This window comes from Megalopta genalis, chromosome 4, assembly GCF_051020955.1.
Source record: "Megalopta genalis isolate 19385.01 chromosome 4, iyMegGena1_principal, whole genome shotgun sequence".
NCBI classification, from domain to species: Eukaryota; Metazoa; Arthropoda; class Insecta; order Hymenoptera; family Halictidae; genus Megalopta; species Megalopta genalis.
The window spans coordinates 5,176,053-5,192,222 of record NC_135016.1 but is presented as its reverse complement, the minus strand read 5'-3'; the positions used below and the strand labels follow the sequence as shown (position 1 = coordinate 5,192,222).

General features: G+C 60.0%; 1 protein-coding gene across 4 annotated transcripts in view; it reads left to right on the top strand.

Moving 5' to 3' along the window:
- Nucleotides 1–15,846, top strand: part of tio (zinc finger domain-containing protein tiptop) — a 93,318-nt gene extending 77,472 nt beyond the window's left edge. For all 4 annotated transcript variants that reach the window (XM_033474262.2, XM_033474260.2, XM_076521172.1 and 1 more), the window contains 2 exons: nucleotides 7,529–7,778; nucleotides 9,248–15,846. In XM_033474262.2, coding sequence (XP_033330153.2) covers nucleotides 7,529–7,778; nucleotides 9,248–13,334 — 4,337 coding nt within the window. In that variant the 3' untranslated portion in view covers nucleotides 13,335–15,846. The remainder of the gene's footprint in view (nucleotides 1–7,528; nucleotides 7,779–9,247) is intronic.
- Nucleotides 15,847–16,170: the final 324 nt, after the last annotated feature.

The following is a 16,170-nucleotide window of genomic DNA, read 5'->3' as shown; positions in this document are numbered from 1 at the left end:
TATTTCGGGAGCCGTTCCTCGCGGCGAAGTCCGTCCGGCCAGTCGGTCGTCTCGCGGGATATCCTCCGCTCCTCTACGGGATTAAGACGCGCGGACCGGACACGCGCTTTATTTTTTACGGCTGTCGCGAACCGCCGATTCGGCTCGAAAGAGCGGGCGCCGCGGGCGCCCAGAGCCGCCCGGGTCTTTGTCCCCGTTGCCGGTCCGTCGACGGGGATCGGTGCCGGGGAAACGTCCGAATCGATCGACGGCCCGTTTGTTGCGCCTACCACGGCCACGACCACGACCACGACCACGTACACGACCACTTCGCGCGCCCACGACAGAGGCTGTGCAAACGAAACGATAACCGGACGGATCGACACCAGCTGCTCCGTGTTTGTTGCCGGTTCTATAAATAGAGCCGGCCGGTCGGTCGGTCTTTCTCGCGAAGTCGCGGCATCCGTCCCGCGATCCTTTCGCTCTCTCTTCGTCTCCCATTCGGTGTCCGTGTCCTTTTCCCTCTCCCCCCCCCCTCCACACCGTTTCCACAGTCTACTTTTTAACTCTGTCGTTGATTCGTCGTTCGTCGTTCGTCACCCGTTGCTCGGCGTTCGGTGCTCGGTCTGTGCTCGGTGCTCGATCCTCGCAGCCGACTCGGGAGACGATGCTTCGCTGACAATTATTGTTGTCACGCGGACTTCGCGTCGGCAGTCGGTAACAGAAGTGACGGTTCGAAAGGCGACGCGATGCGACTCGACTCGACTCGACTCGATGCAACTCGACTCGACGCGACGCGACACTCCGACGAAGAAAGAGACGCGACAACCGAGAGATTCGGAGGTCGCGGACGCAGAACGAGGACAGCGTAGGGTAGAAGGGAAGAAGAGTGACGGATATCGTGATGAAGGCGTCCTCCTGTCGTCTCTGTTCCGCCACCTCGGCAGGCCGTCGCTCCAGCACCCCGACCCGCGCCGCGCTCGAAGCCGCGCGGTAGCGCCCTCCGTCCCGACACCCTTTCCAGCTTCCGATGCTACTTTTCGAACCGCGTCCGGCTCGAAATGCTCCCGAGGGAATTGGACCGCGAGGCGGCGGGGCGAGACCCTCCGACGAGAGAGGCCATCGAACGTCGCGGAACGAGTTTACGGACTCGCAATTTTTTCGAGCGGAAGTCGCGGTTGCAACGGCAGCAGCTACGGCAGCCGCGCATCGATCATCACTGTCGCCTGTTGCGCGATCGGGTGAACGGACGAGGCAAGGCGCAGCAAGCTGCGATAGGGGCACGACGACGGGACCAGACGCGACGAGATGCGACGCGACGAGTCGGGACGCGACGAGTCGAGACGAGACGAGACGAGACGCGGCGACCGAGCCAACAAACGAAGGAACGGCCGAACCAACGGTCGGTTTTACCGGACGACGCGTTCCCTGTCATCCATCATCCGGTCGCGTCCTACCTGCATCAACGAACGCACCTACGGCGCGACCGTACGCGCTCCATCATTAATACCATTCGGTCGAGTACGCGCGACGCGACTCGCTCGATCGCTTCTCTTCTTGCTTCCGTGCATCGGTGGCCGCCGAGCGGCTCGGAAACCCGCGATTTGCCCGCGGTAAAACACATCCGCCGCGTAATCCTCGGCCTGCCACGCCGCCGAAATCGTTGCCCGAGGGATACTTTCCACGGCTATCGCATCGCGCCTCGGGTCCATCGTTCCCCGAGTCCGGACGCGTCCGTCGCTTCGTCATCTTTCACTTTCGCGACCCTCCTTCCTTTTCCATTCGTCTCGGTTCCGCCCCTTCTCGTTCCGTTTCTTCCTTCTGCTTCATTGTCGTTTCTTTTTTCCTGTCGACGTTCTTTGTCGCGCCCGGATCCCGCGGTCAACAATGTTTCGGGGTCAACGACCGCGTCGAACCAGAGAAAAGAGAGTCAGAAAGAGAGAGATCGGCTCGCGATCGGAAACCTATAGACTCGAGGACGGACCCACTCTTCCCTTCCCCCCTCTCGCGTCAGGGTCTCCTTTGAAAATTTCGACGACGAACCGCGGAACCGCGGACGACGTCGTTGCATATTTTTCGCAGCTTTGTCACGGAAATCCGAGATCCGGCCCGACGCGACGGCAGTGGCTCGTACGATGCACGACTCGGGAACGGCCGCGGCGCGAGAGAAAGATTGAACGGGAACGACGCGACAACAAACTCGGAACGCGCGCGCGGGCATCTCGAGCCGGGAACATATGCGCGGGGGGAGAAGAGAGTGTTGGTGCGTCGGTAGGCAAAGGTGTCGGGGAAAAGCAATCAGCCGATGCGGATGCGGATTCGGGATCGGGATTTTCGCGACAGTCTCGTCTAGGATCGTGCGAGATTGAACGAGGCGTGTCCAAGTGCCGTGACTACAATATCCTTTGAAAATCAAAGGGACGGCCCCGTTTGCGACGACTTCACTCTCGATACCTTGTCACGTCTTGTCTCGTCTCGTCTGGTCCCGTCTCGTCGCTTTCGATCGCGTCGCATCGAAAGCGTCACTCCACGTGGCGCGATCCCTCGAACACGGATCGTAAAGTTACTGTACGGACAGACATCTCCGGGCAGATGACAAAAATCCCGAAAATGAATTCTACTAGTCTCAGTAACTGGTCTAAAATTTTGCTATCGACCTAGGTGGACCAGTTACTGAGACTAGTGGAATTGGTTTACTGGATTTTTCGGATCTGTCCCGAAAATGAATTCTACTAGTCTCAGTAACTGGTCCCCCTAGGTCGATAGCAAAATTTTGGACCAGTTACTGAGACTAGTAGAATTCATTTTCGGGATTTTTGTGATCTGTCCGGAAATCAATCCCACTAGTCTCAGTAACTGGTCCCCTAGGTCGATAGCAAAATTTTGGACCAGTTACTGAGACTAGTAGGATGGATTTCCTGATAGATTGCGATGCCAGTGTAGATCGATTTTTTGTAAATGTTATACATACGCTACAAGATTACTGTAGCATACGCTGTATATACAGTAATGTCTGCCTCGTCATCTTTCTTCTTCTCTTTTTTCGCGTGGCTGCTACATCGTTGTTACCTCCTCCCGTTGCAACAAAGGGCTTATCCTGTCGATAAATAATGTTACAATTATTATTATTATTATTATCTCGGTAGGCCACACTAGTGTCGCACTTTACAGCTAACCTGGAGGACAAAGCAATCTTTTAGATCATGCCAAGATTTTGGAGTTTGTTATTTTACAACAATCTAAAATTTCGCGGTTCGATTACCGTTCAGACACGGATTCTAAGAAACGTGGCAGCAAACGTTGCTTTAGCACACCAAGATGGCGGACAGTCTAGATCACGCAGAACCTCTTTGGTAGCACCCTTTCCTCGACCATAAGCCGAAACGCGGGCCCCGTCCTTATGGTCGGTGGGCCGCAACCAGCGAGAGAAAGAGCGCCCAAACCGACCCAAAGGTCTCGAACGTCTCAATCGTGAACACGCCGGGGAGAAGCATCGGTGAAGAATCGTCGGTCGGGCATCCGCGGGCCGGGCGACGCGTTTTTTATGCAGAGGTGGAATCGCGAGGCGTAGGCAGTGGTCCGCAGTCCGAAGTCCGGAGACCGTTCGGACGGAAAGGAGAGCGGGAACGGGAACGAGAACGATGGAACGTGGCGTGGCTCGAAGAATGGGGGAGCGATTCGACAGGCTGATGGAGTGAGTGTTGACTTAGGATAACAGTCGCCTCATCGGTCAATCAGTCAGGTAGACTATCGTAGGTCGGTGCTCCGTCTTCGGTTCGGTCCTGTCCTGTCGTCTCGTTCGGACGGCTAAGTGACTCACGAATACGACCACCCGACGTTTCGGTTCGGAAGACAAAGCGATTCGAAAAAGAAGAAGCCGGCCGAGCCGCACGAGAACAAGGAGGCAAGAGAGAGAGAGAGAGAGAGAGAGAGAGAGAGAGAGAGAGAGCGGTCCGGAGGCCCGAATCGTAAACATTCGCATCGACGCCGCGCGCGTCGAACGGCTCGCTCCGTTCGGGATCATCGGCGTCGCCTTCGTCGACGGGGCCGACGTCGCGCTCGGGTTCGTCTCCTAGGTCGCGGAAACGTCGATCCGCGAGGTCTACGGATCGCGGCCGAATCTCGAGATCGTCGTGATCGAGAGAGGAGTGCTCGGCGCGCGCGGACGCGCTCGGAACGATCTTTTCGAGGCCGAGCGTCGTGGATTCGAGAGCCGGTTGCTTCGAGAGGAAGAAGCAGCGCCGGGGCGAGAGGGATGCGAGAGGGAGTACGAGGGAAAGGCAGAAAGAAGGACGGAGGAAGGAGAATGGATTCACCCGTCAGTCACACTCTGGCAGACCGCGAGAGAATCACAATGCGGAGCCTCCCTTTGCTCTTCGCCTCTCTTCGTCGTTCTAGCCGGTTAGCTCGCTCGCTCGCTCGCTCGCACGCTCGTCCGTCCGCCCGTCCGTCCGTCCATCCGTCCGTCCGTACGGCTGCCTGCCTGTCCATCCGTTCGTCTCTTCGTCTGCCTCCTGTCACTCTCCTCGCCAGCCTCCCGACGGTTCTCGCATCAGGAATTCATCTCCTCTCCTATCCTGTCCTGCCTTGTCCTCCTCCGTTGCTCCTTTTGTTCCTTTCCCTCTCGTCGCCGCTCCTTCCTGCCTTCTGTCTCGCACTTGATTCCCGTGCACGTTTGTTTTCCAGCTTTTCCGCTTTTCCTCCCCGATTCCTCGATTCCCCGATACCCTCCTCCGCCCCGCCCCCCGGGGCCGGTCCGGGCTTATAAGTCTGGTGTGCACCCGTTCGTCATAGACCGGATCGTAACTGCACCGGCGTCGTCGCGATGCTGCCGAGCAAATTATTCGGCGTCCTCCTCCTCTCTCTCTCTCGCAGGAGTATCTTCTTTCGAGCGGATCCCGTTCGCAAATAACCAACTAAATAAATGAACGGCGTTCGGTAGCGCGGATTAGTCGAAATCTTGAACGGTCGTCGACGGCCGAACGTCGCGGCGCAGATAGCGGCCCGTCTAACGCCGCGAAAAGAAAATCGTACCGTTATCTGAATTTGCCCAGCAAACAATTAAAGCGTACGCGGCTCGCCTTGAATTTTCGCAACGCGGCCGAGACGCCTCGTGCGCAACAACGAGTTTAATTGTTGGCAAACGCGGCCGATTTAACGCGCCGATGGCGCATAAATTTAGACGGGGACGGGCACGGGACACAAGACGAGACTCGCCGCTACCGCAAACCTCTCGGGCGTATTAAAATTTACGAGACGATAGTCTGCCTCGCGGCCGAGTCACGAGCGAGCATCGGGAACGCGCTAATCTCCGGCCGGGTTCGAGACGAACGAAACTCGTTACCGCGGACTCGTCCACGACGAATGGACCCGTCGAGAGGCTTTCTCGCACCGGCCGACGTTGCCCGAAAAAGTCGCTGTCGATGGCTCCGGGTCGTTTTCGAGAGCCGCGCTTTTAGCCGCTGCTCCGTTCTCCTCCTTTTCATTCCGATCTGGCGCTAATTTGCTCGGCCGTCTGTTCTCCTCTCCGCGATACGTCCGCCGAGAAAGACGAAACCCAGGGGTGAGGCACCGGAAAGGGGGAAGGGAAAGGCGCGAACGACGCGCGCCTAGCAAAACGAAGCGAAAGGATGTGACACGAGAAGGGAGAAAAAGAGAAAGAGAGCGAGAGAGAGAGAGAGAGAGAGAGAGAAAGAGTGTGGAACGAGCGAAAACGGACGCGACAGGACGAAATGGGGAACAGAGATCGAGGATCCTCGGTTCGGAACGGGCGGAGCAGTCCTCCGGTGGTCCGCCCTGGTCCCTCGGTTCCTCGCGTATCCCTCCTGCACTCTGGGTGCAGGCTCTCGATTCCGCGTCGTTCTCGAATCGTTCCTTTTGTCTCGGGGGTTTGTCGTCCTCTTCCTCGTTCTGAGCGTCGACGTTGCCGTCTTCGCGATCGTTGGTCGATTCTTCCTCGAACGCCTCTCGTTCCCGCTTCGACTCGACTCGACTCGATGCGACTCGATTCGACTCGACTCGACCCGGCCCGACCCGACCCGGCCCAACCCGGCTCGGCTCGGCTCGGTTCTGTTCGGCGCGCAGCTTCCCTGGCATCGGATCGTTCACGGTCGCGCAGGGCTTCGGAGGGACGCGCTCCGCTCGAGAGAGACAATGGACAATGGGGACATAAATCTGCGTAATTAGTTGCCGATGCCTCCGCGGATCGATGCGCGATCTCTTTTCCCTCCTCGTTCTGCGACCCATCGGCGAACAAACGATCGTTTGGTTGGCCAGTCGGCAAAGTAGGACGGTGCTCCGGGAACCGCTTGTCCCCACCCTCTCGAAAGGGAGGTGTGCGGGTTCCTTTCCGCCTCTTTCGTTTTCCTTGGCCAAAGATCGGCATCCACGGCCTTTCGTCTCGCCCGAACAAGATGGCGACGTGGCACGCGGCTCGTGGCTAAGCCGCGCCGGCCGGAACCATCCCCGTCGCCGAGCCGTTCGCCATTCGTCCACGCGTTGTTCACCCTGCGAGGGTGCGAACCGACGTCGACGACGTCGCGGTCGGGACACGCGTTCACCCATTGACTGCCAACTACGAGATATCTCGTAGTAAGCGTCTATAACAAAACTGCCAGCTACGAGATATCTCGCAGTGGGTGCTGCAAGTTTAGATTGGCTACAAATGGCTATCTGAGTTAGGAACTATTAGAAAGGATGAATGAAAAATGTATATAGTGTAGAGAACATATTGATTATCAATAAAAAAAATACTGTAAATGCCATTGCAATATTATATCGCAATATTATATATATAATATTATTATATTTTGTAAAACTTCGTGTTTTCTTTAAAATAAAACCGTGGCACCCAGGGCAAGGCGCGCTAAATTTGCGTGCCAGTCAATGGGTTAACCTTCTACCCGGTGTCCAATACGTTCGCAGCTCGTTTCGCCCAGCGATAAGACGTCGTCGAATCGACGTGCGCCGGCGGTCGAAGGGGTTGAAAGTGTCAAGGTTATTGATTTATTCGGCGTATAATTTATCATTTAATATGCATATAGTTTCTCTTTGCTACGTGCAAGACAAAGAAGTGAAAATGATTCAAAGAATCGGTAGCAGATTAAGAGTCGGATAAAGATCAAAACCAGTCCAATTAAAAAGAGTCGTGAACCGCAGCGGACAGCGGAGGTTTCGAACGTGGCGGAGGAGCTATTACGAAAGTCTCGCGCGTCGCAAAAAAGGTTACAGTCACCAATTAAGCGATTCGAGCAATTGAAGCGACCGCGGAGAGTGTGCGACGGGATTCGGGAAGGGAAAGCGCACGATCTCCGAACGTTTCGCGAGAGAAACGGGGAGACCGCGACGGCGTCTCGCGACCCAGACGTCGTCGATCCTGTCGTCGCCGTCGACGTTGTCTATGTCGGGCGAAAGAGGCAGATTAATGAACAGATAACGGCATTGTTCCGGGCCGATCGCGGCGCGCGCGTTCGTTTCCGAATATTCTCCCGGTCGTTTCGTCGGTTTCGGTGAAATCGGCTCGACTAACCGCGGGCTATTTTGATTCCAGGGGAGGACGGAGTCGAAGGCTCTGGGCCAGGGCTGGCCGCCGACCTCCAGGGCGAGGAGGGCGATTGCGCGGAGGATGACGGGCCGATCAGCCCCAGCGAGAGGGTTTGCGCGGCAGCAGCCAAAGAGACCGAGGACGGCGACGCGACCGACGACGAAGACGACGAGGATGTTACGCCACCCACTCCACCGCCATCCGCTACAGCACGATTGAATCCTACGATTTTGAGGGACACCGGACCCCCGGACAGGTAAATGGGACTCTCTGAGAGTTCGCGAGAAAATCGTCGATGCCGTCGCGCGCGCGCGCGAGAGAGAGAGAGAGAGAGAGAGAGAGAGAGGACGCGGGAACGTTGCGAACGGAATCGTCGAAACGGCGGAAAACGAGAAGGAGAGAAACCGTGTGGTAGGCGAGTCGGGAAGAACGAGACGCACGGGGCGAGGCCGTCGAAAGTAAAAACGTAAATTTCGACGCGCACGATTCCCTTAAAACTCATTAGCCGGTGCTTTACTCTCGGGGCTTCGTCGTAAACCGCCTAAATCAACGGGACCGATGCTGCCGTTCTCTTTGAAGTCGCCGACGTCGGATGAGCTCCGTGTATGTACCCGCACCGGCGTTCTCGTTGTTTGAGCGCAACGAATCGTCACGGATCCGTGCCGCGGAGCGGAGCGGAGCCGGTGCCGTGCGGATCGCGGCGGCGCGGGAACGAGCGGGGACGTACGCGCGGGGCGGCTCGTGAACGAGCGAGACGCGGCAAACAGTGTTAAATGCCTGCGAAGGGAAACGGGGAAGGGACGCGAGGCGATAAAGGGAGAGGGAATCGCGGCGAAAACGCGCGAGGGCACGGGATAACAGGGAAGTCGGGTGGGTAAGAGAGAGACGAGGGGATAAACAAGCCGGTGCCAGACTGATATCGGTGACTGCCGTGCGACGTCACACGGCTAATAGAGATAGGCACGTGTTACGCGTCGCTCCCGTCGGGCCGCACCGTCGACGACCGGCACCCGACGACCGGCGGCTGGCCACCGCCGCGCGTTGACCGTCGCGACGACCGCCGACCGGCCCGGCGATCCCACCAGCTCCGACGCGCGTCCTCGGTGACACCGCTTCGCGAACGCTCGGCACCGCTTTGCCGCATCGTCGCTCGCCGCGGGGGCGGTCGCGACGCGCGTATCGGTGCGTGTGTGCAGGTCCACGTGCCGGTGTGGGACGTGCGTGTGCCACGGGCTGCGTCAGTGGCGCCTCCGAACCTCGCGGCGCCCCGCCTGACCCCGAAAACTTCCCCTGCATGCGTGCCGCTGCTCCCCTTTCATCTCGCGGCACGCATTCGGCATTCCGCATTCAGTCAGGAGCAGTCAGTTACGAGCGAGCCGTCGGCACGCCTGCACAACCTACTCCAGCCCGGAGTTGGCCTCGCCGCGCGCCGTTTTCGAATCGACGACCGTAACCACGCCGAGCTCGGCGGCGGCGGCTCGCGCACCGGAATGACGGATAGCGTACGCCACGCGTTCGCGCGCCTCTTACAGGTATCATCGATTACTCGCGCCACGTTTTTCCGTTTACGATCGGAGATCGGTCGCGCCGACACCGACGAAACGCCGCGATCGTGATCGTGACCGTGATATCGTGATCGTGATCGCAATCGCGCGCGCGCGCACGCGTAAATCGGTTGACGAGGCACGCGGTGTAACCGGCTCCCCGGTCTGCTTGATGTTTCAGAGAACCGATGAGTCCGCGCTGCCCTTCTCGAGATTCACGGGAATCGTCCGGTCCGGCGACTGGTAGCCCACCGCCGCCAGCAACGAGGAGCAGCGCGAGTCCGGTCAGCCCGAGCGGCATCGTACCCCTTCCGCTCGGCGGTCACCCCCTGCTGCCGCCGCATTCCGCGGCCATGATGGCGGCGTACTTGCAACAAACTCACCAGAGGCTGCTGCTCGGCCACTCGCCCCTGTCCCGGGGCTCGGTGTCGCCGCTGGTCTCGTCCTCGTGTTCGCCGCCGGCCGCTACCCCGGGCCTCCTGGTCTCGCCGAGCAGCGTCGGCGAGGTCTCGCCGTCCGCCACGCCGTTGCCCGCTGTCCTCGACTTCAGCACGAGGAAGGCCTCGTCGACGGAGGACGACGAGGAGGAGCAGATCCTGAACCTGAGCAAGCCGCCGACCCCCTCCTCCTCGACGGAGACGAACAACGGGCCCCTGGATCTCTCGGTGCCGAGCAGGAAACGACCGGGCCCGGAAGACTCGCCGCCACCGCCCGTACGCAAGTCGTCCCGACTGGCCTCCGGGTCCGCCGCGGCAGCCGCGGCGGCTGCGGTCGCGGCCGCCACCGCCGCACACCAAGACCCCGCGCAGGCCGTGGCGGCTGCGGCGGCCGCCGGTTTCGGCAGGCCTCCGGTCGTGTCGCCGTGGACGTCGCCCGTGGTCGCCTCGCATTTCCCGTATTTCGCGGCGGCGGTCGCGGCGGCCGCCACTAGTCAGCAGCAACTCTCGCCGAAGAGCACCGCCGGCGTGGTGGTCGACCACCATCAGATTTGGAACGGCAAGATCAAGGCGCCGTCCGCGTTGGAGAACAAGTACCAGCCCAGCGAGGCGACCAAGGCGCTCGAGAAGATGAGCGAGCTGAGCAAGCTGGGCGGCGAGGACCTCTTCAGATCGGCGTCCGGCACCGGGACGGGCGGAGGTTCCGGGGCCGGCGGGGCCGGCGGCGGCGGCAGCGGGGCCGGCGGGGCCGGGAGCGCGTCCGGCTCGACGTCCGGCAGCCGGCACAGCGCGTGGCAGTCCCATTGGCTGAACAAGGGCGCCGATCAGGCGAAGGACGTGCTCAAGTGCGTCTGGTGCAAGCAAAGTTTCCCCACGCTGGCCGCGATGACCACGCACATGAAGGAGGCGAAACACTGCGGCGTCAACATGCCCGTGCCGCCGTCCGGGTCCGCTCTTCACCCACAGCAGAGCAACCTGCCGAGCATCCCGACACCCCAGCCGCCCCATCAGCCTCAGACGACGTCGGCGAGCAACGCGGGCGCCGGCCCCGGGGCCGGTGGCTCCGCGACGCCGAGCAGCAAGCAGAGCCCGTCGGAGTTGAATCTGTTGATCAAGGAGACGATGCCGTTGCCGAGGAAGTTGGTCCGCGGGCAGGACGTCTGGCTGGGCAAAGGGGCCGAACAGACCAGGCAGATTCTCAAGTGCATGTGGTGCGGCCAGAGCTTCCGCTCCCTCGCCGAGATGACCTCGCACATGCAGCAGACGCAGCACTACACCAACATCATCTCGCAGGAGCAGATCATCTCGTGGAAGTCCTCGGACGAGAACAAGGGCGGCGGCGGAGGAAGCGGCGGCGGTGGCAGCGGCGGCGGCAGCGGAAGCGGGGCCGTGGCAGGCGGCGGAGGCGGCGGGACCGCGGTCCCCGGCGGGAACGCCGGCGCCACCGGGCCTCACGCGGGCTCCACCGGAGCTCCTGGGTCCGGCGCGGCCAGCAGCCACGTGAGCGCGGTGTTGACTTGCAAGGTCTGCGACCAAGCGTTCAGCTCGCTGAAGGAGCTCAGCAACCACATGGTGAAGAACTCGCACTACAAGGAACACATCATGCGCTCGATCACCGAGAGCGGCGGACGCCGCCGGCAGACCCGGGAGAAACGCAAGAAGTCGCTGCCGGTGCGGAAGCTGTTGGAGCTGGAGCGGGCGCAGAACGAGTTCAAGAACGGCGACGCGGCCGCGGGCCTCGGCCACGGCCTCGGGAAGCACGCGGGCCGCATCACCTGCGAGAAGTGCGGCGACAAGATCGAGACGACCATCTTCGTGGATCACATTCGGCAGTGCATCGGCGCGGGAACGGTCAGCGCGAATCAACGGAACTTTCTGAAGAATGCACTGATGTCGAACCACTTGTCGGCGACGCTGCCGCCGACCGAGAGCGGCCGGAAGAGCGTGAACGAGGACGGCTCGCCGTTGTCCTCGTCGAGGCATCATCGGTCCCCGTCGTCGGCCAGCGACGCGACCACACCCGGCAAGGACACGCCGACGCCCGCCGCCGGCAACGAGACCACCGGCAGTTCTTCCTCACCGTCCGTCTTGAACGCCATCGAGAAGCTGATCGAGAAGAGCTTCGACTCCCGAGCGAGGCACGGCGCGCCGGGTCTGCATCACGCCCAGCCCGGGGCCCCGATGGGCACCAGCATCCTGAAGCGGCTGGGCATCGACGAGAGCGTCGACTACACGAAACCCTTGGTCGATCCGCAAACGATGAATCTCCTGCGATCGTATCAGCAGCAGCAGCAACAGCAGCAGCAACAGCAGCAACAGCAACACTACTCGTCGAGCATGGCGGCGCGAAGGGAACGCAGCGGAAGCGAGTCCAGTTCCGTGTCGGAACGCGGAAGCGGCGGCCGAACCGACGCGATGACGCCCGAGAGGCGGCTCGATCTCTCCGCGGTCGGCCACTCGGAAAGGCATTCCTCCCATCACCATCGCGTCACGCCCGACAAGCAGCTGGTTCCTCAGAGTTTGACCGCGGGACGCCATCATCCGGCCGCGGAAGAATCCGGGGACGAGGATCCCGGCGCAGCGGCCGCAGCCAGCGCCGTTTCCGCCACCACCGGAGGATCGGGAGGAGGTAGCGGCTCGACGAGCTCGTCGACGACGACGCCGGTGGGCAGCGCGGCCGCGTCGACCGCCTCGTCGACGGTGGTCGTGAAGAAGGAGCCGAAGGACGAGGACGCGGAGGAGCGGGCCGCCGGCGACGAGGACGCGTCGGCCCAGCCGAGCGGTCGGGAGGTGTACGTGAAGAAGGAGATCGTGGACGACTGCAGGGACGAGGAGGAGCAAAGCTCGTTCAACCACACGCGGCGCGGCAGCAGCATACACGAGAGCGCGGAGGACGGCCGCGAGGTGCTGTCGCCGCGGATAAATCCGCCGACGCCCAGATCGACCGGGCAGATGGAGCAGCTGGTCCGCAGCCCCTGCAGGAACAGCACCAGCAGTCCGACGAGCAGCGACCGATCGGTGACGCCGCGCGGCACGCCCGACACCAAGGGCTCGAGCAGCCTGGGCGCCCTCTCCTCGATGTTCGACAGCCTGTCGGGCGGCGGAAGCGGCGGCGGCGGAGCTGGCGGCGGCCCCGGAGGTAACGCCGGCGGCGCGGTCGACTCGCACGGCCGCAAAGCCAGCAGCCATCCGTTGGCGGCGCTGCAGAAGCTCTGCGACAAGACGGAGACCAGAGGCGGCGGCGGTGGCGGCAGCAGCGGCAGCGGCGGAGGCGGTGGCGGCGGGAGCGGTGGAAGCGGAGGCAGCGGCAGGTCCGCCGGCGGGCCCGGCTCGACGTCGGGCCTGGGGTCGGCCGCGGGCGGCGGAGTCGGCGCCACGGGGCCCGGGTCCGGAACCACGCCGGGCGCCATCTTGGCCTTCAGCTGGGCCTGCAACGACGCCGTGGTCACCGCCGACTCGATTATGAAGTGCGCCTTCTGCGACACGCCGTTCATCTCGAAGGGCGCGTACAGGCATCATCTCTCCAAGATGCACTTCGTGAAGGACGGCGTGATCCCGGACCCGTTGACGATCGGCCGGTCCGCCGCGGCGGCCGCGGCTGCGGCAGCCGCCGCTGCGGCGGCCGCGGCCTCTCAGAACACCGCCGCGGGGCCGCCGACCGGTCACAGTTCTTCCTCGCCGCCGACGTCTCAGCGCAACAAGTCGCCGCCGCTTTCGCAGGCGAACGGTAGCCCGTCTCAGTCAGCGGCCTCTCCCCTCGAGGAGAGCCCGCACTCGAAATTTCTCAAGTATACGGAGCTGGCCAAGCAGTTGTCCAGCAAATACGTATAGTCCGAGCCCCGTAAGTAGCGGTGCCACTTGTACATAAGTGTATCTATACTGTAACGACTGTAAAACTTAGCGACCACCGGAGTGGTTCGAGACATTTCGACCTTCGAACACCTCGGCCTCGACGATCCTATTCCTCGCGTTCGCGATCTCACTGTCCGAACGAACACCGTCGCCGCGACTACTCTCGCCGATTCCTGTCCCGCTTTCGTCGTCGCAGTCGCAAGCCGCAAGTCGCAGCCGCAATTCTCCACGGTTCGCAAGTCGCCCCCCACCCACCCACCCCGATCGCCGGTCGCGTTTTCGATCGGTCGCGTTCGGTCGCATTTCGTTCACGCGGGTCCCGTCGCCGTGCGGACAGTCGAGGTGCGCCAACAACGGGGAACGATCCGTTCAACGAGGGGACGAACGTCGAACGTCGAACGTGCGTTAATTAAATTGTGATGCCACCATATCTCGCGGCACTGCTGAGTCAAGGGGCTCGGCGCGCGGCCAAGTTTGTGATTTTATAAATACTTAAGGGCGTTTACGACGTGCAACGAGAACCGATCCGATTAGGTGACGAAGGGGTGAGTCTGCCACGGGCCGACGACGAACGTGAACAATGGGTGCATCGGGGTGGGGGACGAACGAACGGGAACAGAGAGGGGCTATAACAACATCGAGAGCAACGGCAAAGAGAGAGAAAGAGAGAGAGAGAGAATGTTAGCGCGAAAGGAAGAGAGAACGAGGCAGAGCGAATGAGCGAATGTACGAGCGAGCGAGGGAACAGAAGGAACCGAAGGACGCGAAAGGTCGGGGAATTGGCGCGGATAGGTGTGGGTGCGAGTATTTTCCAGGACGAACGAGGGGAAAGCTTACCCGAGACGGCTGTCGTAAGGACGGATCATCATGTATACCTCTAGAACGTAAGAGCGTAGTTGATTAGCGCAGCATAGGATAGGCTAGGGTCCGCCCTTGTATAGGAATCTCTTTGTTGATACTTATTGCGATGAAACCGGTGAGATCGTTCGAGGTCGATTCTCCGCGGAAAGAGAAGAAGTCGGTGAGCCGGCGAGCCAGAGAGCCGGAGAGAACCGGCGCGGGATAACGAGCGGAAAAGATTCGACGGGGATACTGTTTGGTCGAGAAGCAACGAGATACGGTGCAATAGCGAGGCTCGCGGTTGCTCGGAACGCGCGCGGGTCAGGGCGGGCCGGGGCGAGTCGGGCGCGCGCGACGCGACGTCCTCGAACAATATCGTTTTCCTTCACTCGTAGCGCGCGAGTAGACCATTGTAAATTTTTCTTTCTTCGAGATACTATTTATTGCGTCGCGCGAGCAGACGCGACATTTTAAGTGTAAAATACTCTCATTATTATACGCTCGAATTATCGCGAACGGCACCGTGTACATTGATTACAATTACGATCGAAATCTATGCCACGAGTAGAAAACGACGCGGACGATAATGCGTGGAGGAGCAACAACAACAACAGCAACAACAACAAAAGAAAAAAAGAAGAAATTTTGAAATCGCGGCGCGTACCGAAAGTCGATCGCAACCCAGGGAGCGTGTCGGGGCGCGAACAATCACCGAAGCGAATAGTCTTGCATCTGCGTGCGTGTGTACTTGACGACGACGAGCAGAAGCGCGTCGATCCGTCCCGTTTGTCCGGTCGCCCGTCCGTCCGTCCGTCCGAGTGCTTGCTGCATGGTTGCGTACGTGCGAGTGCCGAAAGCTGCGTCGACGAGAGCGCGCCGGATGATCGCGAAAGGGCGCCAGAAACGGAGCGAGAGAGAGAGAGAGAGAGAGAGAAAGAATGTGAGAGAGCGAGAGAGAGAGCGTGAGAGAGCGGGGCGAGAGCGAGGGAGCAAGAGCGAATGCAGCGACGGAACGGGGCCGGGAACGGGGCGAGAAGACGCGCGAAAGCGAGTTTGGTTGCGCGCTGAAGAGTGCAGGAGAAAAGCGCATCCGAGTCGAATCGAGCGAGAGGAATACCGAGCCGAGGAACGATGATTGCGCGCGTTCGAGGACGAGGGAGCCCGAATCTGAAACGGAACACACTTGTATACGTATTTCTTGTAAACTCTAATTCTTCCATCGCGGACTTTAAAAGTATTTATCGATATAACGATAATATTACTACTATTATTGTAATTCTATACGACTGCTGAGAGTGGGACGAAAACGAGACACGAGGTCTACGTGGTGGATGCGAAGATCGATACACGCGCACAAATAAACGCGGAATGTGCACACACTCGCAGAAACTAGAGAGAGAGAGAGAGAGAAAGAGAGAGAGAGAGTGAGAGAGAGAGAGAGAGAGAAAAAAACGATACGCGAATGGCCAACCGTGCGAAAAATACGCTCGAAAAGTACCTACCTACTTACAAATGCGCAACCACAAAGATAATGCATCATGTATACGCGACTCTTGAAACCATTTTACCAGATTTGTCATTATTTAATTATTTCGGTTGTATTTTAAAATGCAATTAAAGCTCAAATAAATATATATGTTATAAAGTATAACACTGGCCGTTCCGTTTTACTCTTCCATCCGTGAAGCGGCGCAGCCGAATCGTCGCACCGCGCCGGACACCATCGTTACCCGCGGGAGACCGAAGCGACGATCCAAAGCGGGGAGGAAGCAAAACGCAGCAAAGCGCAACACGGCAAGACGGCGCGAGGCGAGAGAGGACCGAGCGAAAGGGGGAACAGGGGCTTACGAACTTCGGCTACCTATTGCCCGAGGCTGGTAATGAATTCGTCCAATGGGTCGTAAAGAATGCGATCTTATGGAGCGAGGGATAAAATAAAACATCGCCGGAGAGAGGCTACCGATTCTCGAAAGGT